This window comes from Opisthocomus hoazin, chromosome 7 (genome assembly GCF_030867145.1).
Source record: "Opisthocomus hoazin isolate bOpiHoa1 chromosome 7, bOpiHoa1.hap1, whole genome shotgun sequence".
In the NCBI taxonomy this organism is placed as follows: domain Eukaryota; kingdom Metazoa; phylum Chordata; class Aves; order Opisthocomiformes; family Opisthocomidae; genus Opisthocomus; species Opisthocomus hoazin.
The window spans coordinates 55,839,322-55,862,934 of NC_134420.1; the positions used below are offsets into that span (position 1 = coordinate 55,839,322).

At 39.3% G+C, this 23,613-nt stretch overlaps 1 protein-coding gene across 4 annotated transcripts in view; it reads right to left on the minus strand.

The window, feature by feature from the left end:
• RPS6KA5 (ribosomal protein S6 kinase A5) overlaps positions 1-23,613 on the minus strand; it is an 84,271-nt gene that overhangs the window by 26,076 nt on the left and 34,582 nt on the right. For 3 of the 4 annotated variants that reach the window (XM_075426146.1, XM_075426147.1, XM_075426149.1), the window contains exons 6-7: positions 7,464-7,547; positions 4,727-4,830 (exon numbers count right to left, since the gene is read on the minus strand). In XM_075426146.1, the coding sequence (XP_075282261.1) occupies positions 4,727-4,830; positions 7,464-7,547 (188 nt within the window). Of the gene's footprint in view, positions 1-4,726; positions 4,831-7,463; positions 7,548-8,252; positions 8,381-23,613 lie in introns of all 4 variants that reach the window. The other variant, XM_075426148.1, reaches the window with a different exon arrangement.

Genomic DNA, 23,613 nt, shown 5'->3' on the forward strand with positions numbered 1-23,613 from the left:
TCTAACTATGTTAAATAAAGAACATAGGCTGCTATTAGCATTAGTAAGCTAATATGGCATCATATGCTTCTACAGATTATTTCATAGATGTATGTATGCATAAAAATGGAAAAAAGATATCTGTCTATTCATAACCCCAAAGTTGGTTAGATTTTCTAAGCTGCTGCACATCAGCAAAATAATACTCCAAAAACTTCACACTCATTTTAAACCCTTGTATGTATATGACAAGACCATCAAAAGTCAAGTTCCTAAAATAGGTCTGTCTGTTTTTCAAGTCAGCACTACAAATCACTCATGGTCAAACTGAAAATACTGGGTTTGTAATCAAACCCAGCCCTTGCCTATGCTTTTGCAAGATGGGTCCCCTCCGGTGCTCTGCAGCAATGGAAGTCCAGAACCCTTGAAAACGAAAGGAAGATCTCAGAAGGAGAGAGAAGAAAGCAGAGAGCGCATACTAGAATAGGAGAGATACTTGAATATTTCTGCGATTTTTTTTTGTTAATCAAGTTTAATAACCTGTAACACCAAGCATGTGAACAAAGAGTCTTTAGAGACAGAGACTTAAGGGAAATTAAAAGTATGCACTTACTTAAGTTGCACTTGCCATTGACAACTTGAAAGACAAGTTCACAGTGTTGTCAAAAAGGTTATGATAAAAGAACTGAACACAATCTCTCATCAGAAAGAGTAAAAAAGATACAAATGACACAATAACTATTTTTTATAGAAGTGAACTGTCCATTATCAGAGAGGTACTTCAGAATAAAGGTAATGAAATTATCTAAAAACACCTAGGATCACTTCCCACCTACGTAAAACAAAAGAAGGACCTGGATTGATTCAACAGCTTACTTTTTTCCTTAAACTCAGAAAAATCAAAGGCCATGGAAACTGTGCTTTCGGGACTTGTGACTGAGTAAGAGAAAACTGAATACTCTAAGTCTGCTGCAATTGGCAAGTTAAAGCATATTTAGCTTAGGGAATACAATTTCTGTTTAGAATAATTTTGCCATCAAGAAAGAAGCTTGTACCAACTCTTACCTCTGTGCCAGTGCTGATGATTTCATTACCACTGGCAACTGTAAATATCTGACTAAGTTATCTGCAATTCAGCTTTTCATCAGTTTAGAGAGGAAATGAAACCAGAAAGATCAAAGATAGTCAAGGAGAGAATTTGGAACTTATATAAGTGTAAAATTATCTAGAGTCTGCATCCCAATTCAACAGAAGATTTTACAGAAAAAGCTGCAGACACAATTGAGCAAAGAACCAAAGGCCATTAAGTGTAAACTGTGAATGTATCTTCAGTGACAAAACTATCAAAGAAAAAAGGAAATAAACATCATAGCTCCTATGCCAAAGACAGGTACTGAAAAATCATCTGTTATTTCTAGAAAGAGCTCAGTGTACTCACACTAGAGATAAATACAAGGAGGGCATTTCTGAAAAGCCATGAATATGGTAACAAGAATTTCTAAATTTAACAAGCTAGCATGTCAGGACAGGTGGATCATTTCTTTCAGGCATATTCTCATGCTTAACAGCTTCCCAAGATGGCACCAAACTGTACACAGTTCTCTTGAAACCTTAGAAAAAGCTTTTCTTTCCATCTTCTCCGAGAGGTACTTCTGCTCCCTACTCTTCTCACCCTCTGCCTGGGCTGCAGGACCACCACAGCCTGCTGATACCTCACACTCGTTCCGTCTGCTCAACCCTACCCTTAGGGAAAGCCCCAAACATGCTCTCGTTGCTCCCCAAGGCATGTAGCAACCCCCACTTCCCAGAAGGTTCCCCATGACTCCGTGCAGCAGCCAGGACAGAGAAAACAGCAATGGTCACACATGCTCAGCCACACTCTTAAAAGGAACATAACGTTCATTACATAATAAACTGCAAACACACAAACCCGGTGTCATCCAGCACAGAAATTGCTATCAATGGGAAGGATCTGGAAACCATGGGTGGGTCTTATCAGTACTGAAGTAACAGAAGACAGATGAAATCAAGTCTGCAATGGAGCCATATAGCTTGGACTAATGAGATTTCAGCTATAAACTAGGGGCTTATCTGTTGGAAGGGATAGAAAAGGAGAAGGAATTCAATCCACCATCGGCATCAACAAGAGGAACCCAAGCAAAAAGAAAGGAGTATCTTTTTGATCAGATGGTGAATTATTACTTCCTACAACAAGTTCCTCTTGAAACATCAACAGGAATAAATTGTCCATATGTAAGAAAGACCAACACAAGCTGAGTTAAGCAAAGGCTTTTTCAGGAAACAGAAAGACTGGGCACATCTTTATTTAAAGAAAACTGTAAAATTTACCTTCTAAATTTATGAAAATAAAAGCTGAAAGACTACAGGGTTGCTGTCTATAAACATGTAGTATAAACACCAGCCAGAACAAAAGCATACTGAGCAACAACACAGTAAACTTGCCACAACTGAATTTAGATCAGAAATTAGGTTATTAGCTGTCAGAGGACGGATGTTAGCAACCTTGCAGTTTCTCAGCTTTGAATTTAATCTTAAATTATCAGAAAGATTAAGACATTAAAGAGCACTTAAGGACCTACCAAAAGACAGTCAAATTCTGTAGATTACATATCTAAAAAGTTTCCCAGTTTTGGAGGAGAAAAAAAAAAAAGTATCTGTAAAATTCAGGTCAAGATTCTCTCCAAAAATTTTGTAACTCTTTCAGAATTCTATTTAGTAAATCTTGGGAGTCAAAATTACCAATTCACACATGGCATAAGTAAGCAACTAAAATTTCCAACGTTACATAGGTCCAAATGAGTTAATTTAAGTTTTAATTCCATCGTAACAACCAAGAGGGTGAAGTCTTGATTTTTGTTTTGTTACTGGACTTCCAGTCTGTCCCCCGCTCCGCTTTTTTCTAGTGGCCCTTTAAGTTTCCTGTTCTAGTAGGCATCTAGAAACCAATAAACAGGTCTCAAACTTCCAAGAAATTGCCTGAATTTATAACAGAAGTAAAAAGTAAAATAAATTATCTAAATAACTGATGTATATTCTGTCACCCATTATAACCTTAAACATCCACTGACTTCAGGTAAGGATCAGAACCATGGTAATACATTTCAATAAAGAGCAAGACTATTCTTAGTTTTGGGACTGGGCTTACAAGCTGATCTTGACAGCGGTTATTAATTTATGCAAACTAAGCCCTCTACTCCCCACTCCAAAAGAAATGCAGTAACAGGAAACGCTCAATTTTCGGGTGATTTCAGTAATGTGTTTTGGGCAAGCTTATTGCTTTGTCTTTTAAAAATGCTTCAATGTTTTTACATGGGTACTGAAACAAACCTTTAAAGTGTAGAGATTACTGAACATAAAGCTGATAGTCAGGAAAAGTTTACATGCAAAATATAAGAATAGGATAGGATATTTCATATCCTTAAGTATCATATTTTCTTCTCAGATATGCAAGTACGGCTAGAAATGATGCATTACTTTGCTTCACATTATACACTATAAAATCAGTACAATCTGTGACAAAAAGGCAGTAGTAGGGTACACTCCTGACACTTTAAACCTGTAGTCTGATGGAGTGATCTCACAAGAGCTGACAAAAATCCCTCTAGCTAAATATATGTTTCATTACATATTAAGATTTTGAATGTGATAATTCTATTTATATATAATTTCATATTTCATTTGACTTCCTTTTCAACAGTAAACATGCAACAGGGTTGAGTATCTACAAAGCTGTGGTTCCACTATAGTTTAAACAAAACAGGTCTTTCGTAAAGTTCAGGTCTATTATTTTAAAAAACTTCTGAGGTTAATGAAACCTATTTGCTTTCAGATGTCATTCTGTTAAAAAGAACCTGCATCTCCTCTGCACCTGGGGAGGAATAACCCCATGCACCAGTGAAGGCTTGGGGATGACCTGCTGGAAAGCAGCTCTGTGGAGAGGGACCTGGAAGTGCTGGGGGACAAGTTAAGCATGTGCCCAGGTTGCCAAGAAGGCCAATGGTATCCTGGGGTGCATTAAGAAGAGTGTGGCCAGCAGGACGAGGGAGGTTCTCCTTCCCCTCTACACTGCCCTAGTGAGGCCCCAACTGGAGCACTGTGTCCAGTTCTGGGCTCCCCACTTCAAGAAAGATGAAGAGCTACTGGAGAGAGTCCAGCCAAGGGCTACGAAGATGGTGAGGGGACTGAAGCATCCGTCCTATGAGGAAAGGCTGAGGGAGCTGGGCTTTTTCAGCCTGAAGAAGAGAAGGCTGAGAGGGGACCTAATAAATGCTCATAAATATCTTAACGGTGAGTGTCAGGAGGATGGGGCAGACTCTTTTCAGTGGTGCCCAGTGACAGGACAAGGGGCAACAGGCACAAACTGAAGCACAGGAAGTTCCGTCTGAACATGAGGAAGAACTTCTTCCCTCCGAGGGTGACGGAGCACTGGAACAGGCTGCCCAGAGGGACTGTGGAGTCTCCTCCTCTGGAGATACTCAAAACCTGCCTGGACGAGGTCCGGTGCAGCCTACTCTAGGTGTCCCTGCTTCGGCAGGGGGGTTGGACTAGACGATCCTCAGAGATCCCCTCCAACCCCTACCACTCTGTGACTGTGTGAACTGGAGCACCTATGATGTCACCCTGGTAGCACTTCCTAAATTTTAATTTAAACTCTCACAAAACATACATTATGGCATAAGCATCACTTTGTGAGTAAGCACGTATACTTTACTGTTTTGAATCTTACCTAGAAATCTCTGCTTGGGAATTCTTCTCTCCATCAACTGTAAATGGTGATGCTCCAGTTAATAATTCATACATAAGAACACCAACACTCCACCAATCGACAGCCTACAGAAGAACAATAATTATGTATATTATGATAAGCTGAAGTGAAATTGTTAACAGAAGGAGGAACAAAACAATGCACTCAGAAAGCAACTAGCAAAGGAAAAGCCAACCTATCAATACAAAGGCAAACCTGGATACAATAAAGCATGAATGATTGCAATACTGACTGGACGTATTTTCTATGATAAATTAATTTTATTTTGAAATCTCTCCACTTAGCTTCTTCAACTAATTTCTCAAGTTGAAATCTTTCCACTGACTACTAAAATTCCTCCCCCCACCCCCCCAATTAATTTTTATTTTTACCATTATGAAGTGATAAGAGTTCTAAAACATACTCCAAATAACAGAGGAACCTAACCCTTGCTAAGAAGTAGTGGTACCTGAGCTTTTAGGAGCTTGAGAATGAAACTAAGAAACTTTCAAAAAGCAGTTTCAGAGCACAGGACACAGTTAATCAGGACACCTGAAAATGCTATGGAATTTTATCTTATATTCCCTGGTAAAACATGTGATTTTTGGCTTCCCATATACTAATCACATTATTCGTATCTCTGATACTTACAGAATATTTCTCTCTTTCTAAAGAAAAGATGTTACTATGAATAATAAAGGAAGCAGTTTAGTCATCTCCACAAATTCAATTCAACTACAGGTGTTTGAACTTCTCAGTTTTACTTCCATGAAATCTGCAAGTCACTGAAACTGAAGTTCTGCCAATGAAACTGAAGTTCTGCTTTACTTACGCTGACAACATTAATACAATGCAGGAAGACAATTAATGAAATGATGACAGTTTGGCCTTGTACTTTAGTTTTTTTTGCTTAAAGATACAAAAAAAAAAATCTGATGTTTCTTATATTCAGCCAAAAGTGTCTAGAAGAACTAGCTGAAGAAGTCTCTGTACTGTTAGCAATTATCTTTGCAAATACACAATGATCAGAGAAAATCCCAAAGAATATTTTCTTGGCATGTGTTTTTCCAAAAGAAAAGGAGAATCTGCAGAATCAGAAAAATTTTCCAAAAAATGCTGCAATACTAGAGGAAATGTTTTAGACAAACAATAGAGTTATCTAGAAGTGATTACAAATAAAAAACATTGATTAAGGAGAACATACTAACATAGAACATACTAAAGCAATCTCATTTCCTCTTATTTTAAAAAAAGATCTTTGAGTTGCTAGATGTGCAGTAAGTATGAAATAAACCAAAAACCTTCTAACACTGTGCCACATGACACTGCCAATGGGAAAGCAAACAGGATGTGGTGTAAACAACTACCATCACCTAAGTAACTGAAAAACCATGCTTCTTTATCAGCTAACATGTGGTATCAAACTGTGAAGCTATTTCTTACAGATTACTGGATGGCTCTCTACTACATCTAATGAAACTATCAGATAAAACCAATCAAAGATAATAGAACAGATATTCCTGTTTAAATCAGCAACAATACTGAACTTGTAAGCACTTGAAAACATGGCACATTGGAGGGATGCTCTGAAACTGGCAAGACTAAACTAAGAAACAGAGTGCAGGAAAAAGCTTCAATTCATAAGCTTGTAAAATTTCATTTTTAATGACGACTAGGCAAGCAGTATGGTAGAAAAAGATGCAGAGGTTACAGTGGAATACAAAGTAGGTGTAAGATAATGACTAAGTGAAAGACAAAGCACATTCTATTTTATGTTTAATAGAAGAATTGGGGAGGCAATCATTCTGCTGTACTTCGAACTGCCAGCTCTTAGCTGAAACACTGTGCCCACTACAGTGCTCCCTACCTGAAGAAATATACAGGTGAACTCAGACCAAAAGAGAAGCAGAATACATAGAGAAGGAGGAGAGAGAACCTTCTCAGGCAAAAGTCAGACTGAGTCCAGTTAGTCTAGGAAAAGGAGATGGAGCATGATGTAATACAAAGAAACTGTGATCAACCATAGTCCATGACTCAACAGAAACACAAGTCAACTCATTCTACAGCAAAAAAAACCCAGATATTAAACCTTCTCCAAAACTTCTCAACAGAGTGAACAATCGGGATGATTTATCTAGGAATATGGTAGAATTCTTTTGGGGAGCAGGGGTGTTTTGTTTCAAACATCATCCATGAATTATGGTTGTCTTGATCTTTCCCATTAATTACTGACACTAAGTCATAATAAAACTTGAGCCTCAAGCTAAATAGAATTAATTTTTACAATCTGAGAACACCAACAGCACCAATAATCAACTCCATACTTCAAGAAAGATAACAGATTTCCTTGATAAACAATTTAAAAAAATGTGGAAAAATAACTGTTTTATGGGTAATTCTGATACATTGAGCCAAACATTTATTTAAAAGGAAGTGTCAGCCAGGTGGTTTTTTTTTTCCCCACTGCATATTTAGAACAAATTTTTAACAGAACACAAAGGAGTTTCAATACCTTCATAAATACGCTTTTTACTTAAGATAAAAAGCTGAAAATAAGTCATATAGATGCTTTTAAATATAGGCAATAATCTATTTTAGGACAACATGAAATAAGGCATGTTTAAATAAGACACTACTACATTTTACAAATACCTCTCAAGCTGAACAACAGTGTTGCCTCAAGAACTTTTTTTCAGTAATAAACTTAGATAGAATATACCTTATCATGTCCTGTATCTCCTCCTCTTACAATATCTGGAGCCATGTATTCTATTGTTCCACAGAAGGAATATGCTCTCTCATTCTATAAAAAAAGAAAATAAAGTTCATGTTGAACAACTATATTATACAAACCATATGGGACAGATACGGCTAACAGTTCCAAGATGCTGGCAGTAATTCTTCTCCAAAAAGCTCAGAACTGCTAGCTAAATCATATTCCATCATATGTAGAGACGTATCACATAATGCTACAGAACATTTACAGTCTTCTACAGCAAAATAAAATGTCATAGGTTTGTGTGGCAGTCTAAGATAAGCACACAAAAATTAACGTATTGATATTTAAAAAAAAAAAACTTTCCCATAAGTCTAAACGATCTATACATTTCAGAACTACACAAGATTCCCCAAGGTAATACAGACACGCATTCTGAAGGCTACAATATCAATACTCTAGACAAGAAACAAAACCTTCCCATTAAAAAGAGCATTGCATTGTAAGATGTACAATTTGACTAAACTGGATACAAGATCCTTCGGGTTCCCCGTATCTAGAAATTTATTATGACCTCTAGAAAAGTAATTTTCTTTTGCAACACGTATAAAAAACACGACATTCTCTCAAGAACAGACTTGGAGAGAGACAAGAGAAAGAAAGAGAAAGGCAGAAAGACAGAGAGAGTTGTAAATTTAATTTTATTCTACACACTGAATTTATTGTCTTGATTATGTTCAAAACTAAGCTGCTTTCACAGGCATGTATAATTGTTCCCTGTTAGCGATTTACCTTTGAGGTCAACATGAGGTCATGCTGTACCTTGCTAATGACGAAAGCACATGTGTTTGGGCCATGCAACATTGTTCCTCCCTTATCCTTCAAGCTTCTAGCATTTTGGGGAGAGATCCTGACAGGTCCTTTAAAGAAGAGTGTTCAAAAAAGCAAATATTTCAAAAGTCAGGTTTTACATTTGTAGATTCAGATTTGGAGTTTAAAACAGGTTCTACATAAGAGAATGTACTACACTAATGAGAGGAAGCTTCTAAAAGCAGAAATAGTGCTCAGTGCTACCCTGAGGCATAAAAATTAAACAGTCCAACAGCATATTACAAAACTGTATTTATTAAAATACATATACTGTGACTGGTTTTCTGGGGTAAAATTCTGAGTTCAAAATAGTTATAGGCCTCATTTTGTTCAGATATTAACTTGAAATATTAACTGAGACAAAACCATAGAATAATAAACTTTTCATTATTCCACTTTCTTTTGACACAACTATTGTTTCTCTTTGATTCTCATTTCCAGTACCTGTTATCTAAAAGCTAAATAGTGAGATAAAAAGCAAAAACAAAAAATTCAGAAATTCCTAGCCCTCCATCCTGGCATCAGCCAATGCAAAGCTATTCATAGATCCCTCTGTTCGTTTCTCCTTCAGCTGGGAGGAAGAGAGAAGGAGGGGGGAAGAACAGGAAGAAAAAAAGCAAGGGGGGTGAAAAATACAAAATGAAAATATCCTTTGCCTGCTGCCTCTCCAAAGAGGTAGACAATGCAGCCAAGCTGAGATCTATGAAAACAATTTATAACGCTAATATATCAAAAGAAATAGACAAAAACTATTACATTTAGTTAGCTGCAAATTCAGCAAATCATCTGCAAAATGATGTCTCTCACCTCCACGTTGTATAACAAAGCTAGGCTACAGGATACAATAGTGACAAGAAACAGACTGGGGAGTTGTACATGAACGTATACAGTGGTACAGCAGAACCCTTATGATCTCAGGTATGTTTTTCTAATGAGAAGGCCCACTAAAAACATTTCAAAACAGGCAGAATTAGTAGTAGTAGGTTTTTTAAGGAACAATTACAGTCCTTACTAGCTACAATTGGTGGTTCTGATTTTCAATTATATTTACTTTTTACCTTTCACAATCATTTTAGCTTTTAATACAGAGGACTAAATTTCTGAAACATTATTTGAAAATCAGTTTTATTTCTTTCTTAAATTCACATCCAAGGTATTTTTTTTTGTCCCTTGCAAAATTCAGTGTTTAAACCCCCCCCCCCCCCAATTTTGGTGTTCTATCATTTAAAGTAATTTATTATAATTAAATTTCAATGTGAAAAACTCATACTATTGTCATAGGCATTTATAAATTGAAAACACTAGGATATGTTTGTAATGAGGTTGATAAAAACCCCAGTTTATAATCCACATAGGTAAGTACTTGTATCCTTTAGCTCTTCCTTCCTTTTCAGTTTAGAAATGGTCTACAGCTGAAATTCAAGGATGAACAGAGCCAAGAAGAAAGCAGATGATTATCACAAGCGATGTTCTTAGCAAGAAATTAAGCAGTAAATCGGAAGTCAGCATTAGGCAGGGGGAAAAAAATGGACCCACCGTGCATTTTCTTCATAACCAACACTGATTTGCCATTACATATACTAGTGTCATATTCCAGAAGTCCTGTTGGAACCAGCTTATGACTGTTCCAGGGTGACCATTAAGAAAAAACACTCTGATACCAACTATTTATAGTTTCTAATTTAACCACAAATAAAAGCTCAGAGCACTACAGCATTCCCCAGAACATTAATAAAGCCAACTGTCTGAAAGCAAAGCATTCTGACTCAACTACATATTGACACAGACTTTCCTTCATAAGATACTGTAGAAAGTCCTGACTTCAGATAGCTGAAGTCACAAAATCTGGATAATTCTTTGTTAGGCACCTCCTTTTATGCTCTGTTTTATTAAATTACAAGCCCCAACAACTACACCTAGCCATTACTGACAGAACAGTTTTTATTATATTAAGTTTCACTAGGAGCACTTATTTTTCACGGTTAGTTATGCTTCTTTTAGGGAGTCACTAAGTCTTTACTATTATGCATTACATGTAGAATTACAACCATTTTCAAAGAATGTTACCTCCAATAACATTTTCCTTTTTTGTCCTGTTCTGGGCTCCTGAGTACAAGAGAGACATGGACATATTGGAGGCCAAGTCCAGCAAAGGGCCACTGAGAAAGGGTCTGAAGCATATAAGGAAAGGCTGAGAGAGCTGGGACTGTTCCACCTGGAGAAGGGAAGGCTCAGGGGCAATCTCATCAATGTGTGCAAATACCTGAAGGGAGACTGCAAAGAAGAGGAAACCAGGCTTTTTTCAGTAGTGCCCAGTGACAGGACCAGAGGCAATGGGGACAAATCGAAACACAGGAGGTTCCTTCTGAACATCAGGAAACACTTTTTTTACTGTGAGGGTGACTGAGCACTGGCATGGGTTGCCCACAGAGGTGGGGGAGTCTCCCTGCTTGGAGATATTCAAAAGCTATCTAGACATAGTCATGGGCAACTGGCTCTTGGTGACTGTGTTTGAGGAGGGGGGTGGGACCAGCTGATCTCCAGAGGTCCCTTCCAGTCTCAACCATTCTTTGATTCTGTGACAAAGTCACTGTAAGTTGTATTTCACCATTGATTTGTGAAATCACATTTCACTCACAAATCAAGTATGCAGCCTCCCCACAAAATTTCAAAAATAACAACCAATCCCCATTTTGTATTTTGCCCCCCCCTCCAAATTTACATTTCATTCAACTTTATAACATGAATCCCAATTCCAGAACCCACATGCTCACTTTCTTCCCTTACTCAACATGCATGTGTTAAACATTGTGGTTCCCTCTTCTGAGCTGCAGAACAGCAACCTATCAGACACTAATGGAAGGAAACAGAAGTGTAGCTAACCCATCTCTAATAACTCAATATGACAATATTGACCTTCTCTTTGAAAGAGTGTCATTATGTTTGCTCCCAATCCGCAGTGCTTCCATGTTTACAGACAATCTGGGATAGTCTTTAGTCTTCTAGCACACCACAGCTCATTTTGATTTCTTTTTTTTCTTTACCAAGTTCAGCATCATTCCTGAATGTTTACGCAATAGCATGGGTTTTAGTAAAGGTATACAAAGTGGCTACTTCAAACCCCTTAGCTGCTTAAGAGTGCGACAACTTTTCATGAAGCCACTGATACAAAGAGTTCTTGATCAGTGATCGTGGATAGGTTCACCTGAACAGCCAGGTAGTTCACTTCGTTAAACCACACCCCTGTTAAATTAGAAAAATAAGTTATATTCGCTTAACACTTATTCTTCGAGATGAGCTACATACTGACACTATGGATGTGCCTATATGTATTACCAGACTGTTTCTAATAAATACTCTAGTATTACACATGGGGTAGACCTCTCGCTTTTCCCACTCCATTTAATGGCAATATAAAAACAGATAGTGCACTGCCCTCCTTCAGAGCTCCTTGCAATCACTCTGATCTGGGCACCCTAGTGAAATGTAACTGCTTTAACTTGCTAGGGCACTTTCAATACCATGTCTGTATGTTCCATGCAGCCCTTTCTCCAATTATCTACTTCAGCATCCCATTTTCCTCTTCCTTCATCAAGAAAGGGCATAATTTGTCTTCCAACCAGGAAATGTTGACAGCATGTAGCCACAAAACAGCTTTACAACAAAGGATCAGAATTCTGTGACTGTCCAAGACGAAGAGGTGTCATGCGGGTTAGAATTCATCCTGGAAGACAGTCACTTCAGCAAAGAAAAAAAACCTCTGAACAGTGTCATCTGTGCTATGACTATGTACACTGATCTTGGCAGGTTGACCACAACTATACCCTTTCCACAGATCAAAAAACCTAGCTCCAGAATTCAATCAAAAGTGCTGACAGAAGGATGGAGGTCTTGCACCACCATGCTCTTGATGATCTTGTGGTCGCACCACTTGGCCCTGCTTTATAACCCAGGAATCCTAGGCAGACATTTGAAACTACCTGAGGTTGTAGAAAGCGTATGTGTAAACTTTTGCCCTTAAAGCCAGAGAGGACTTATGCCTTTGGAGCCCTCTAACAAGCTCCCTCATCAAGTAAAAAAAGCAGGTTAACAGTGTCAAAAAAAGCAAGCAGAAGAAACTCCGTTTCTCTGCAGAGACTAATCAAACTCATCACATCTACAGGAAGAGCCTGATTGACAGAGAAACAGTCACTACTATAATACAAGAATGTGTCCTTGAGAGTACACATTGTGGTCTACGGTAATGCAAATTCAGTTTAGAAACACATGCAATAGTAGCTCAGACAGTTATTAGGTCTCCTAACCATTCAACAGGTCATAACAGGGTATGTGGGACAAGAATTGTAATTCCGCAGCGAACCACAGAAACTAGATGAGACTTCAGCAGAGCCAAGGAATCACACATGCATAACATGCTCCTAAAAGGCTCATCTCTACTTGGACAAACTGCCTTTTGGCAGCCAATTACTTGGATAAAGGGCTACTCCATTATGTCTGATTTAAGAAGTTACTGTGCTGGAAGGATGGTGTTAAGTTTCCAGTGGCACAAAAAAAAAAAAAAAAAAAAAAAAAAAATCACAAAGCCCAGATGCACTGAATATGTCTGATTCAACGTCCTAACACATCCAAAAGGGCATGGGAGCTGGGCAAAGAAATAGAGACAACAGATTCAGGACAGGTGTTTCCCAACACCTAGGGGCTAAAGGCCTGCATTATTTTATCACATGCACCCAAAGATCTGCATCTGAGAAGCAAACTGTATTTTAATACTTGGCTGAAGACATCTTCAGCTAGGAGAACAGTCAGACACCTGTCTCAATATCAGGGCCAAACTAGTACTTGCAAAGAAAAAAAAAAAAGAGTCGAAAAGTTGTCTAAGAGCAGAGGACAAGATCCCAAGGGACTGTCACATGGTATTAGAACTCCTTCAACAATCAGAGAAGATCACTAGTTCAGGAACTCAAAAAAAAAAAAAAAAAAAAATCAAGTTAACCATACCCTCTGGAAACCAAGATCTGCATAATTGGAAAGTCCATCTTGTGATTTTCATGCTTACTCACAGCATGGCAGTCAGGGCATCTTAGTCAGGTTGAAGGAAGAGTACAGAGAACAGCTTTTGGAGCTCAAACGCAGCCCCAGAACGAAAAATGATGACCCACACTGAAAGGTTCAAGACTCAAGCAGGCAAGGGCTGATGTGTTGAGTACCTCCTGAGTCAATGGTGGTATCAGTATGTTGCTGCTGAGTACTACAGAAAGTAAGATTTCTGTTTCAACTTCTGCAGAAAACCAGAAGTTACATTAAGAGAAACATACAATCTACATAAATGCTAAGCACAAAATGCACTCATCTGTTGCCAAATTCACTGCTTGAACAAGAGACACGGACTGAGCAAACTGGAGCATACCATTTGACTGTTGAAAAAATGGGAGCAAAAACAAAAAGAAAAAGATCAAACAAAGCCTTAAGAACCCACAAGATTTTGTTTCAGAGGCCTTGGGAACAAAACAAATAGATATCAAAGCAAAGCACCCAAACAAAAACATAAAAGACTAGAGGTGTGAATGCTGGAAAGGGTGAGTTGAGATAAGGCCAGTACCCATGCCTGTAAAAATTAACCAGGTGCTCTATCTAGAATAGCTGGCTCAGAACAATGAGGCATATTCCAAGTACACTGTTCTATACATGTGCACCAAGCCTAAGGGAAGCATCTATTTGCCATACAAGTACTGCTTTGGGAAAGAGCTTGAGCATTTGTGATTTTATTTCCAAAGTGTGAATGCAGATATGGAAAGCACTCAAGTGTCTTAAGACAGTCATTCTGCCATTGGAAGACATATTATTTAATGTTTAAATATATGGCCTTTGAACTACTTCAACTTGAATTGCATTCAAACAACACGTGCCACTGCTCCAGCAGACACGGGTCCTGCAGCTTATTTTATTCACAACAGTCTTTGTGCAAACATATTTTAGCCAGAGGATTAGTGAAGTATTCGCTGAAGCCATTCTCTTCAGCATTCACAATTATGACCCACTTCAACTACATGAAAGGTCACCTTTGAAACAGAACAGAGTGCTTCTGTTCTCCAACTACTTAATGCGCAAATACTTTGTTCTTGACTGAGCTGGACTACTACCCTGAACATGAGATATGACACATTCTGAAATTATACTACTATCATATTCCTTCAAACCATGAAACTTGACTCCTTAAGTTAATTCTGCAACTTAAAAAACAAAACAAAAAAACCAAAGCTACTCTTCTCTAAATAGTCTTTATTAGTGTAAGTGTTCTCTAATACAAATTTCTTGCTAATAGAAGCGATGGTAGGATATGGTCAAAAGGCTTGGTTAAACCCTAGAGTACATAATTTCTAGTGTAAGAATTTCAAGAAACGGAAACTACACAGTATCAGGGAAAAGGCACACTGCTCAGCTATTAAACTGGGCTGGACTTATAACCTCCTCGCATTCTGCATTCATATAAAATATTTTAGGAACATAATCAAATAGCTCAAGATTTACTCCTTTAGTGTATCCAATACTAAAAAACGACAACAAAACCAAAACATAGAAATGCTAAGTGCTGTTGGGCCAAAGAACACAAAGAATCTCTAGAGTTGGAGAGTCAGAATTGCAGTCTCTGATGGCATGAATTTCATCTGGCAGCAACAACCCCATGACTGAGTAGCACCCAGTGACACAGAGCAAGAGGGTGCCATGGAACAGAAGGGAACCAGGTAGCCAGACAGAAGCTTACTGCAGGCATTCAGGGCTGCTCTCGGGATTGACTATCCACAAGTCCACTCTTCAATCCAGACAAAAATTACTTACTGGTTCTTCTCACATGTTTTGGTTACAGAGAAATAACAGAATTACTACACATGTTTTGGCTGGGTTCTTCCACAGATTTCATCAGCATTCTTACAAGATTCCTATGCTTGTCCATACTTGTTAGCTGGCAAAGTAAATTGCTTCAGTCACTTAATCTGACCTCATCATTAGTAAGGTTATGTTATGACCTAGCAAGACAAGAGGAATGCTTAACTGTTGTTGGAGGTACTCTGAAATTGCATAGCAAGTTTAAACAAGGCTTTTATTCTAATATAGATATGGTCTTTCTACTTAAAGTCAAGGACAATTCCTCCTCATTGCACAGGCAGAAAAAAATCCCCGTGCCAACTTCCAGATCAGGTATATAGATGAAAAATCAAACTGACGAAAATCATAGTTTAGCTAAAACTCTGCATATCTTGGGTCTTCTCTTTAAGCAATCACCTAGCAGGTTATACTTCACGTGAACCTGTACACCATGTAAATCACATGAGCTACTACTACGTTTCTAACTTCTGTAAAATACTTATGGCTGCAAGTAAAATCCACCACTCTTCCAGGAAAATGCCTCTCACCTACAATAAGTTGGAAGCAGTCTGCATGTAATATACATGACAAAAAGAAAGCCAGTCTCCAGAAGATTTAAGTTTTCAAACCAAACTTTTGGCACTGGTAAAGTTATGATCACTATAAAGACCTTGCTCTGAATTTTATTTAGTGAATAAACATTCCAACACATGAAAATGTACAATCTTGATTGTCATTCATAAGTATTTACAACCCAAGTTTTCTTCTCTGATGGAGGGCAAGTCGTCTTATACTACCAAGTGCATGGCATGTGGTAATTCCTTAGGAGATAAAGATACCAAAAAAAGATGTTTATGCACAGGGCTAAGACTCACACTTGGGAAAGGGATACCATGGAAAAGAAATTAATATCGGATGTGAAAACTTCTTTGACACCACAGTATTGTAGTTCTTGCACAAGATGGTGCATTTCCAACTTATGTTCCAGACTAAGTAAGATCTGCAGGCAAGCCATGCTTCTGGCTCTCAAAAAGTTCAGCCGAGATGATTGCTCACTGGATACTATCAAACTACAAGGAATAGAAATACACAGAGAGAACTTTCATCCTTGAAGTCATTAATGTTTCCTAGGTACATCAACCAATCTCTATGAAACCAGAGGCAGTTGATCTCTCCTGCAATGAGACATTAATGTAGACACTGAGGGACAAGAGGTTGGAGCACAGCCCTACAGAAGGGGATCTGGGCGTTTCAGTTGATTGTAAGCTCAGCCATCAGTGTGCCTGGGTGGAAAAAAGGGACCAATCGTACCCTGGATGCATTAAGCACATTATAGCTACCAATTCCACAAAAAAAATACAATTGTCTCACTATACACATCATTCGTGCAGCCTCACTTCAAGTACTGTGTGCAGTTTTAGGCTCCACTATGTAAGCAGGATATAAAAATAATAGAATGTGTCCAAAGGAGGGCAACAAAGACGATTAAAGACTAGAGGGCATGACTTTTGAGGAGCAGATGAGGATATTAGGTTTGTTCAGCTAAGAGCAGAGGAGATGGAGGGGTAACCTTATTGCTGTTTACAATGTTCTCACGATGGGGAGCGGAGAGGGAGCCGGTGATCTATTGCCTTTGGTGCCCAGTGGTAGGAAGCAAGGGAATGGCTTAAAGCCACATGAGGGGAAGTTCAAATTGGACATTAGGAAAAAAATTGTTCACTGAGAGCATAGTCAAGCACCAGAACAAGCTCCTCAGGGAAGTGGTCATGGCCCCAAGCCTGTCTGTTCAAGCAAGTGTTTGGAAAATGGTCTTAGATATACAGTTTAAGGTGGCCCTGTGTGGAGTCAGGAGATGGACTCGATGATCCTCATAGGCCCCTTCCAACTCAGGATATTCTACAATTCTATGATTTCATGAGACCACAGCATAGCACGTTTCAATGTGCCAGGAAACATTTCCTTGATGTACAAAAATCTTTAAGTATACAGAATGCCTCAGAAGTCTTTACAAAACTAAGAAAGGGGACTTAATACAGCAGATTCTTCAGGAAGATTTGGCCTTGCCAGGTATTTCTGGTATCTGCAGAAAGACTGCTGTGAATTGTGCTGGATACTGTCACAGACTGCAAGGTTATAATGGATAAACCCAGAACTGCTTGTAAAGTTTCTCAAATAACTGTTTCCTTTCATGGTACGATTATCAATATACTAACCGTGCCTAAGAAAAATTCTGTTTAAGTAGGACTTCATACAAATTCTGAACAGGAAACCCACAGACAAATTTCTGACTTCTCATATGCTTCTCACATGGTCTCAACTTTGTATGGTGAAGTCTGCTCTTTCTTTTGTATCAGCTACAAGAGTCTAGCAGAAGAAAAGCCAGACTGCTCACACTAAAGACATAAAACAGATTGTATCACTCTGTTTTGAGGGTTCAATAAGGGCAGCTAACATCCCCAGTATGCTATCATGAAGGCTTTAGTAAAAAAATTGCCTGGGAAAGCAATGCTGTCCCAAAAGATACCAAGTATCTAACTTTGTATTAGAGTATTTAACAGCTACTGTCACTGATTTAAATTGAACCTGCAGAAGTCCCAACACTCTTTGCATAAATACTTGTAACTGATACTCCGCTAGGACTGTGACACTTCATTTAGTGATGAACAACTCATCCCAAATAAAACCTGCACGTTACACTTCCACAGAAGATCTCAGTCAAGAGGGTAAGGCAGAAAAGCAGACTCCAATTCAGAATTAGAAATGGCAGCAAGAGGCAATTGTACTGTAAACATACTAAATAGGCAGTGAATCCTCTTGAAGAGTAATACTAATATGTCTCTATAAGGTTCCTGCAGTCTCTCAGTGTGCATATTTAGCAGTATCAATATAATAGGAATGGCTTCAGCCACAACAGTATTGCAAATGACCCTTCTATTTTATGGTTTTACAATTTCTTAGTTAACAATGAAGAACACCGTAAACAATACACACTAAACTGTCCCTTCTAGGCATTTTAATTTATTCAATATTATTCAATATTTGGAAATTGACAGAAGCATCATTCACTCCACTATTTTTATGAGGTCATTGAAGACGAAAGTCATTAGTTGAGAAATAAGCAAATTCAGACAGTAAAGCCTAGAAAGGATATATTATGCCACTGCATTCAGGAGTAAAACTCAGACTTAACTATGGGTATGGGTCCACCTAACGAGTTTCACAAGTTACCAAATGAAATATTTTTTTTTGTCCTTCCGACAGCAACATACAATCCATTTCTTAATTTCCCAAAATGCCTAAAGTGGTAGATCATTTCTAGGTATGAACAGATGCCAGTATTTGTAACGTGCTAGAGAAGTTTCACTGTTGCTTTTCGTTTGACTAACTCAGGGAAATATGCTGGAGTAAAACTACCTTCCTTAACTGCTTATACCTCTAAACAAATGTCTGAAGTCCAAAGCTGTCTTTCTTCCCTTGTTAAAGGAACTTCAAAGTCAAAGTTATCGTCCAGGCTGCATTATTTATACCCTCTCTTGGCTCTATCCGTAGTGGAGCAAACAACATCAATCAGAAATAAAAAAAACCCCAAACAACAGAGCTTCCAGAATACAAGGGACAATATTGTACTGTTCCTATTTTGTACAGTTGTGAGTGGATGTAATTAGAGTTCTAAAAGCTGTAACTTAGGTTTTGGCTACAAGCATAAATAGTGAAAACCTTCCTAGGCCAACCACGTCAGGCCCCTGAGCTTACCAACAGGCTCTGCAATTTCTTTTCCCAGTCCTAAGGGTTAAGGTTTCCATGCTCAAGACCAACACTGACACAATGCATCTGAGTAACCCATGGGGAACCTTGTCAGGAGCCTCCTTCAGCTCTCCCATTCTTGATCTTTGTGTCAGCTATGCTGCGCGTATGCCTGTACTTGGCCGGGTACCTTACCGATCCTGGTCCACCAACTTCAAATACTGGCTTGACCTCAAGCCTCCCTCCTCACAATAGGTTTGTCTGATAGCCACCAGACCATTGTCTGAGCCTGTCTTACTGCCATCAGACTTGCTCCTATCTTCTTGTTTGGCAACTGTGGGATTGCACCACTGGTCAGTGAGCATACGGACCCATGCCTGCCTCCCTGTCACACGTGGCTCCCAGCTCGTACTAATGCAGGGAGCAGTCTCCCCGCCCTACTGCTCTCCGAGAACTAATCAGGAACCACAGCTCCTTCAGAAACAGATTATAAGACTGAAGATCTTCAGCAGTTGAGGAATTCAGCAGTATCACACAAAGTATCTCACACATCAGCTACCAGCAAACTGCTTATAAGCTACTGATTAAGTGAGCCATTACAGTTCCCTCAGTAATTTTAACGAGAAAAGCAGGACTATAGGATACATCAAAACAATACAGTCATAAATGGAAATTTACTTGCAACGCCGTAAAGGCCACATAGCAGAAGTGCTACTAACAAGCTGACCTGCTGAATGGATTTTGCGTTTCAGGAAAATCACAAGTAAAGAATGAAAAGCCTAAATTCCATGCAGAAACAGGCCTCATACCTTCAGTGAACCTCAGAGGTCATTCTGTCTGAAAGTGATCTTACTGGTATTTACCTCAAAAACAAAAATGCACCAAGAAAAAAAACAAACCTGTTTCATAGAATTCAGATCTGTAACATTCTTCACCATCATTTTAATTGTCCAGAATAACAATAATTACAGTCTCAATTTAGGAAGGCATGTGAAAATTAACAGAAAAGCCCTCTCACGGTTCAAAGACATGATGTAGATTTAAAATGAAGAACAAAAATCCTATTCCAATAAAGTGCAAGCCAGACTGACTGGTTTCTTCTATCTCACTTTTTTTAAAATTTTAATTCTTTTAGTAGCCTTCTTGGTCATAACACCCAAACATAACACTGGGCAATTAAGCTGTCCATATCAGAAAGAGTATAGCTTCACCAAAAAGATCTCTCAGCTATAGACTGTTGCTTCTGTAGCTTCAACTTCTATTCAGGACCAAAACTATGATCTCTGTAGGAGACAGAAGAGGAAGAACAAAGACGGGAAAAAGTGTTTAGTGGGACTGCTCTGCTGTGTTCTACAAAATCATAATGAAGATTGTAGTACAAAAGTGAAGGTTCAGACTAGACTAAGAATGGTTGCAATATGGCAGATCAGAAGTCCACTAGTTTGAAATGTCATCTCAAGAAGAACTAATAAAAAAATAAATGTATAAGGTCATCTGAAATTACTTAGAAATCCTATCCTGGTGGCTGTTCCTACTTGATGAAGCCTGTTAAGTCAAAACATCATGTTGGTTACTATACCTTGTGCCAGAGCTAGACACACTATTGCCTTCTGCTTCCAAAACAGACATGGAATCAGGCTACTGAATTTTTAAAGCAAGAATGAGATTTGCCTGCCAGCAGCTGCCACGAGAACAGACACTTAAAAGGGAGAGCAAGAACAGCTAAACCTGGTACTGTATGCCAGCTAGGACACATGCAACCTCTACAGCTGAGGCCCCAAAATATAACTCAATGCCAAGCTAAGCCCCCATCTAATGTCAAGTGGAGGTTCAAGAAACCCATTTCACAGATCTATACAGCAGCTATGTTTGCTTTCGCAGTGCAATACAACTGCAATTCCACACGGAATTCTTGAAAACAGATCTTGATAATGGATTTGTAAAGCAAATAACTAAGAGAAAAGAAAACAAACGTCTCAGTTCTGCAGGCAAAAAAATTCAGAAACAGCACATTATTGTGTGGGAGGAATGCAAGTACATACCACTGTCATCCCAGATGAACGTTTTGTACTAGGTTCTTCTCAAAATTCCAATTTTTGGAAAACTTGTTTTCTAAACCATCATATTTTGATAAGAGACGTAGTAGTAACAAAAGAGAGAAGAATGGTATACAAAGCAAAATCTGAGAAAATCCTCCACCTTCAAACAGAGGCAAAATTATAAGATACGGAAAAAAGAACTGATTCCGGAAAGAGTTCTACTGGCTGCCACTGCAAGACTTCAAAAATTTACTTTTAAAAAAGGGAATGTAAAAAAAAAAATGCAGAGATTAGTATCAAAGAGCACCTGATGTAAAAGGTAGAGGAGCAGGACTCAACAATTTTGCTCAAATGCAATCCATCTAGTTCTAAATTCATTTTCTTGCCACGAGTCTCTAGTCATGTAAGTTTTCACACCTGGTTGCACTGAAGTTAGGTATATGCAGTATTTCAAGAGGTAAAAAAAAAAAAAAAATCTATGAGAAAAAAAGATTAATGAGGATGGCACCGTTTGCCCTCAAAGTTACTTTTTCCCCCTTACAAACCAGAATTTTCCCAAGTTCCCTAGCAACATATTATTCCAAGATTCAATAGAAGATACCAGGCTTTTTAACACACAGATCAGTATTTCTCCCCAATATATGATTTTGAAGGGGTATATTACAATAAAGTATCCTTAGAGCGGTCACTATAAGAAATCATGATCTGCCTTGCAAAAGTTCTTAATGGCACTTTGAGATTTTGGCATCAAAATCTGGACAGAATGTATTTTGTGCCCCAGGGTTCTGCATTGCTGCTCCATGCTGGGAAAGCACAATCATCTTTGTGCTAAGCACTGAAAAAGGGATACCTCTTGGGCTAAGGCATGAACAGTCATCTGATCATTCATGACCTGGTTTTGCAATTACTTGAGTCCAGTTCAGTTATGTGCCTTTAGAGTGTTTGGTATGTTCTCAATATTCAATTTCAGAAGACTTAAAACACAAACCATCCATCATATTTGAGAGGTCGTGGCGGTCTGGGGAGGTCCTCACCAACTGGAGAAGGGGCAACATCACCCTCATTTTTAAAAAGGGAAAAAAGCAAGACCCAGGGAACTACAGGCCAGTCAGTCTCACCTCTGTGCCTGGCAAGAAGATGGAGCAGATCCTCCTCAAAACCATGCTAAGGCACATGGATAATAAGGAGGTGATTGGAGACAGCCAACACAGCTTCACCAAGAGCAAATTGTGCCTGACCAACTTGGTATCCTTCTATGATGGGGTTACAGCGTTGGTGGACAAAGGAGGGGCAACTGACATCGTCTACATGGACTTGTGCAAGGCATTCGACACTGTCCCGCATGATGTCCTTGTCTCTAAATTGGAAGGATATGGATTTGACAGATGGACCACTTGTTGGATAAGGAACTGGCTCGATGGACGCACACAAAGAGTTACAGTCAATGGCTCGATGTCCAGGTGGAGACCAGTGACGAGTGGTGTGCCTCAGGCGTCGGTACTGGGGCTGGTGCTGCTCAATATCTTTGTTGGCAACATGGACAGTGGGACTGAGTGCACCCTCAGCAAGTTTGCTGACAACACCAAGCTGTGTTGTGTGGTTGACATGCTGGAAGGAAGGGATGCCATTCAGTGGGACCTTGACAGGCTGGAGTGGTGGGTCTGCGTGAACCACATGAAGTTCAACAAGGCCAAGTGCAAGGTCCTGCACATGGTTTGGGGCAATCCCAAACACAAGTACAGGCTGGGCAGAGAGTGGCTTGAGAACAGCCCTGAGGAGGACTTGGGGGTACTGGTGGATGAGAAGCTCAACATGAGCCGGCAATGTGCGCTTGCAGCCCAGAAAGCCAACCGTATCCTGGGCTGCATCAAGTGAATCATGGCCAGCAGGTCGAGGGAGGGGATTCTGCCCCTTTACTCCGCTCTCGTGACACCCCACCTGGAGCACTGCATCCAGCTCTGGAGCCCTTAGCACAAGAAGGACATGGATGTGTTGGAGCGGGTCCAGAGGAGGGCCATGAAGATGATCAGAGGGCTGGAGTACCTCTCCTATGAGGACAGGCTGAGAGAGTTGGGGCTGTTCAACTCTGAAGAGAAGGCTCCTTATAACACCCTTCCAGTACCTGAAGGGGGCCTACAGGAAGGATGGAGAGGGACTTTTCACAAGGGTGTGTAGTGAGAGAACAAGGGGGAACGGTTGTAAATTAAAAGAGGGCAGATTCAGATTAGATATTAGGAAGAAATTCTTCACCATGAGGGTGGTGAAACACTGGCACAGGTTGCCCAGAGAAGCTGTGGATGCTCCTCCCTGGCAGTGTTCAAGGCCAGGCTGGATGGAGCTCTGAACAATCTGGTCTAGTGGAAGATGTCCCTGCTCGTGGCAGGGGGGTTGGAACCAGATGATCTTTAAGGTCCCTTCCAACCCTTACCATTCTATGATTCTATGATTCTAAAGAGAAGTACATCAATTAAAGTAAAACATTTTTGCCATTGTTTCACTTCCTTTTCCAAAATAAGGGAAATCATGACTAATTGTCCAGGCAGATCAATAATCAATGTTAATTTCTGCGTACTAACTTCACTATTCAGTTTACTGTTCTCACTTTTTTCCCTCTTTGCAGAAACGTAAATCTACTC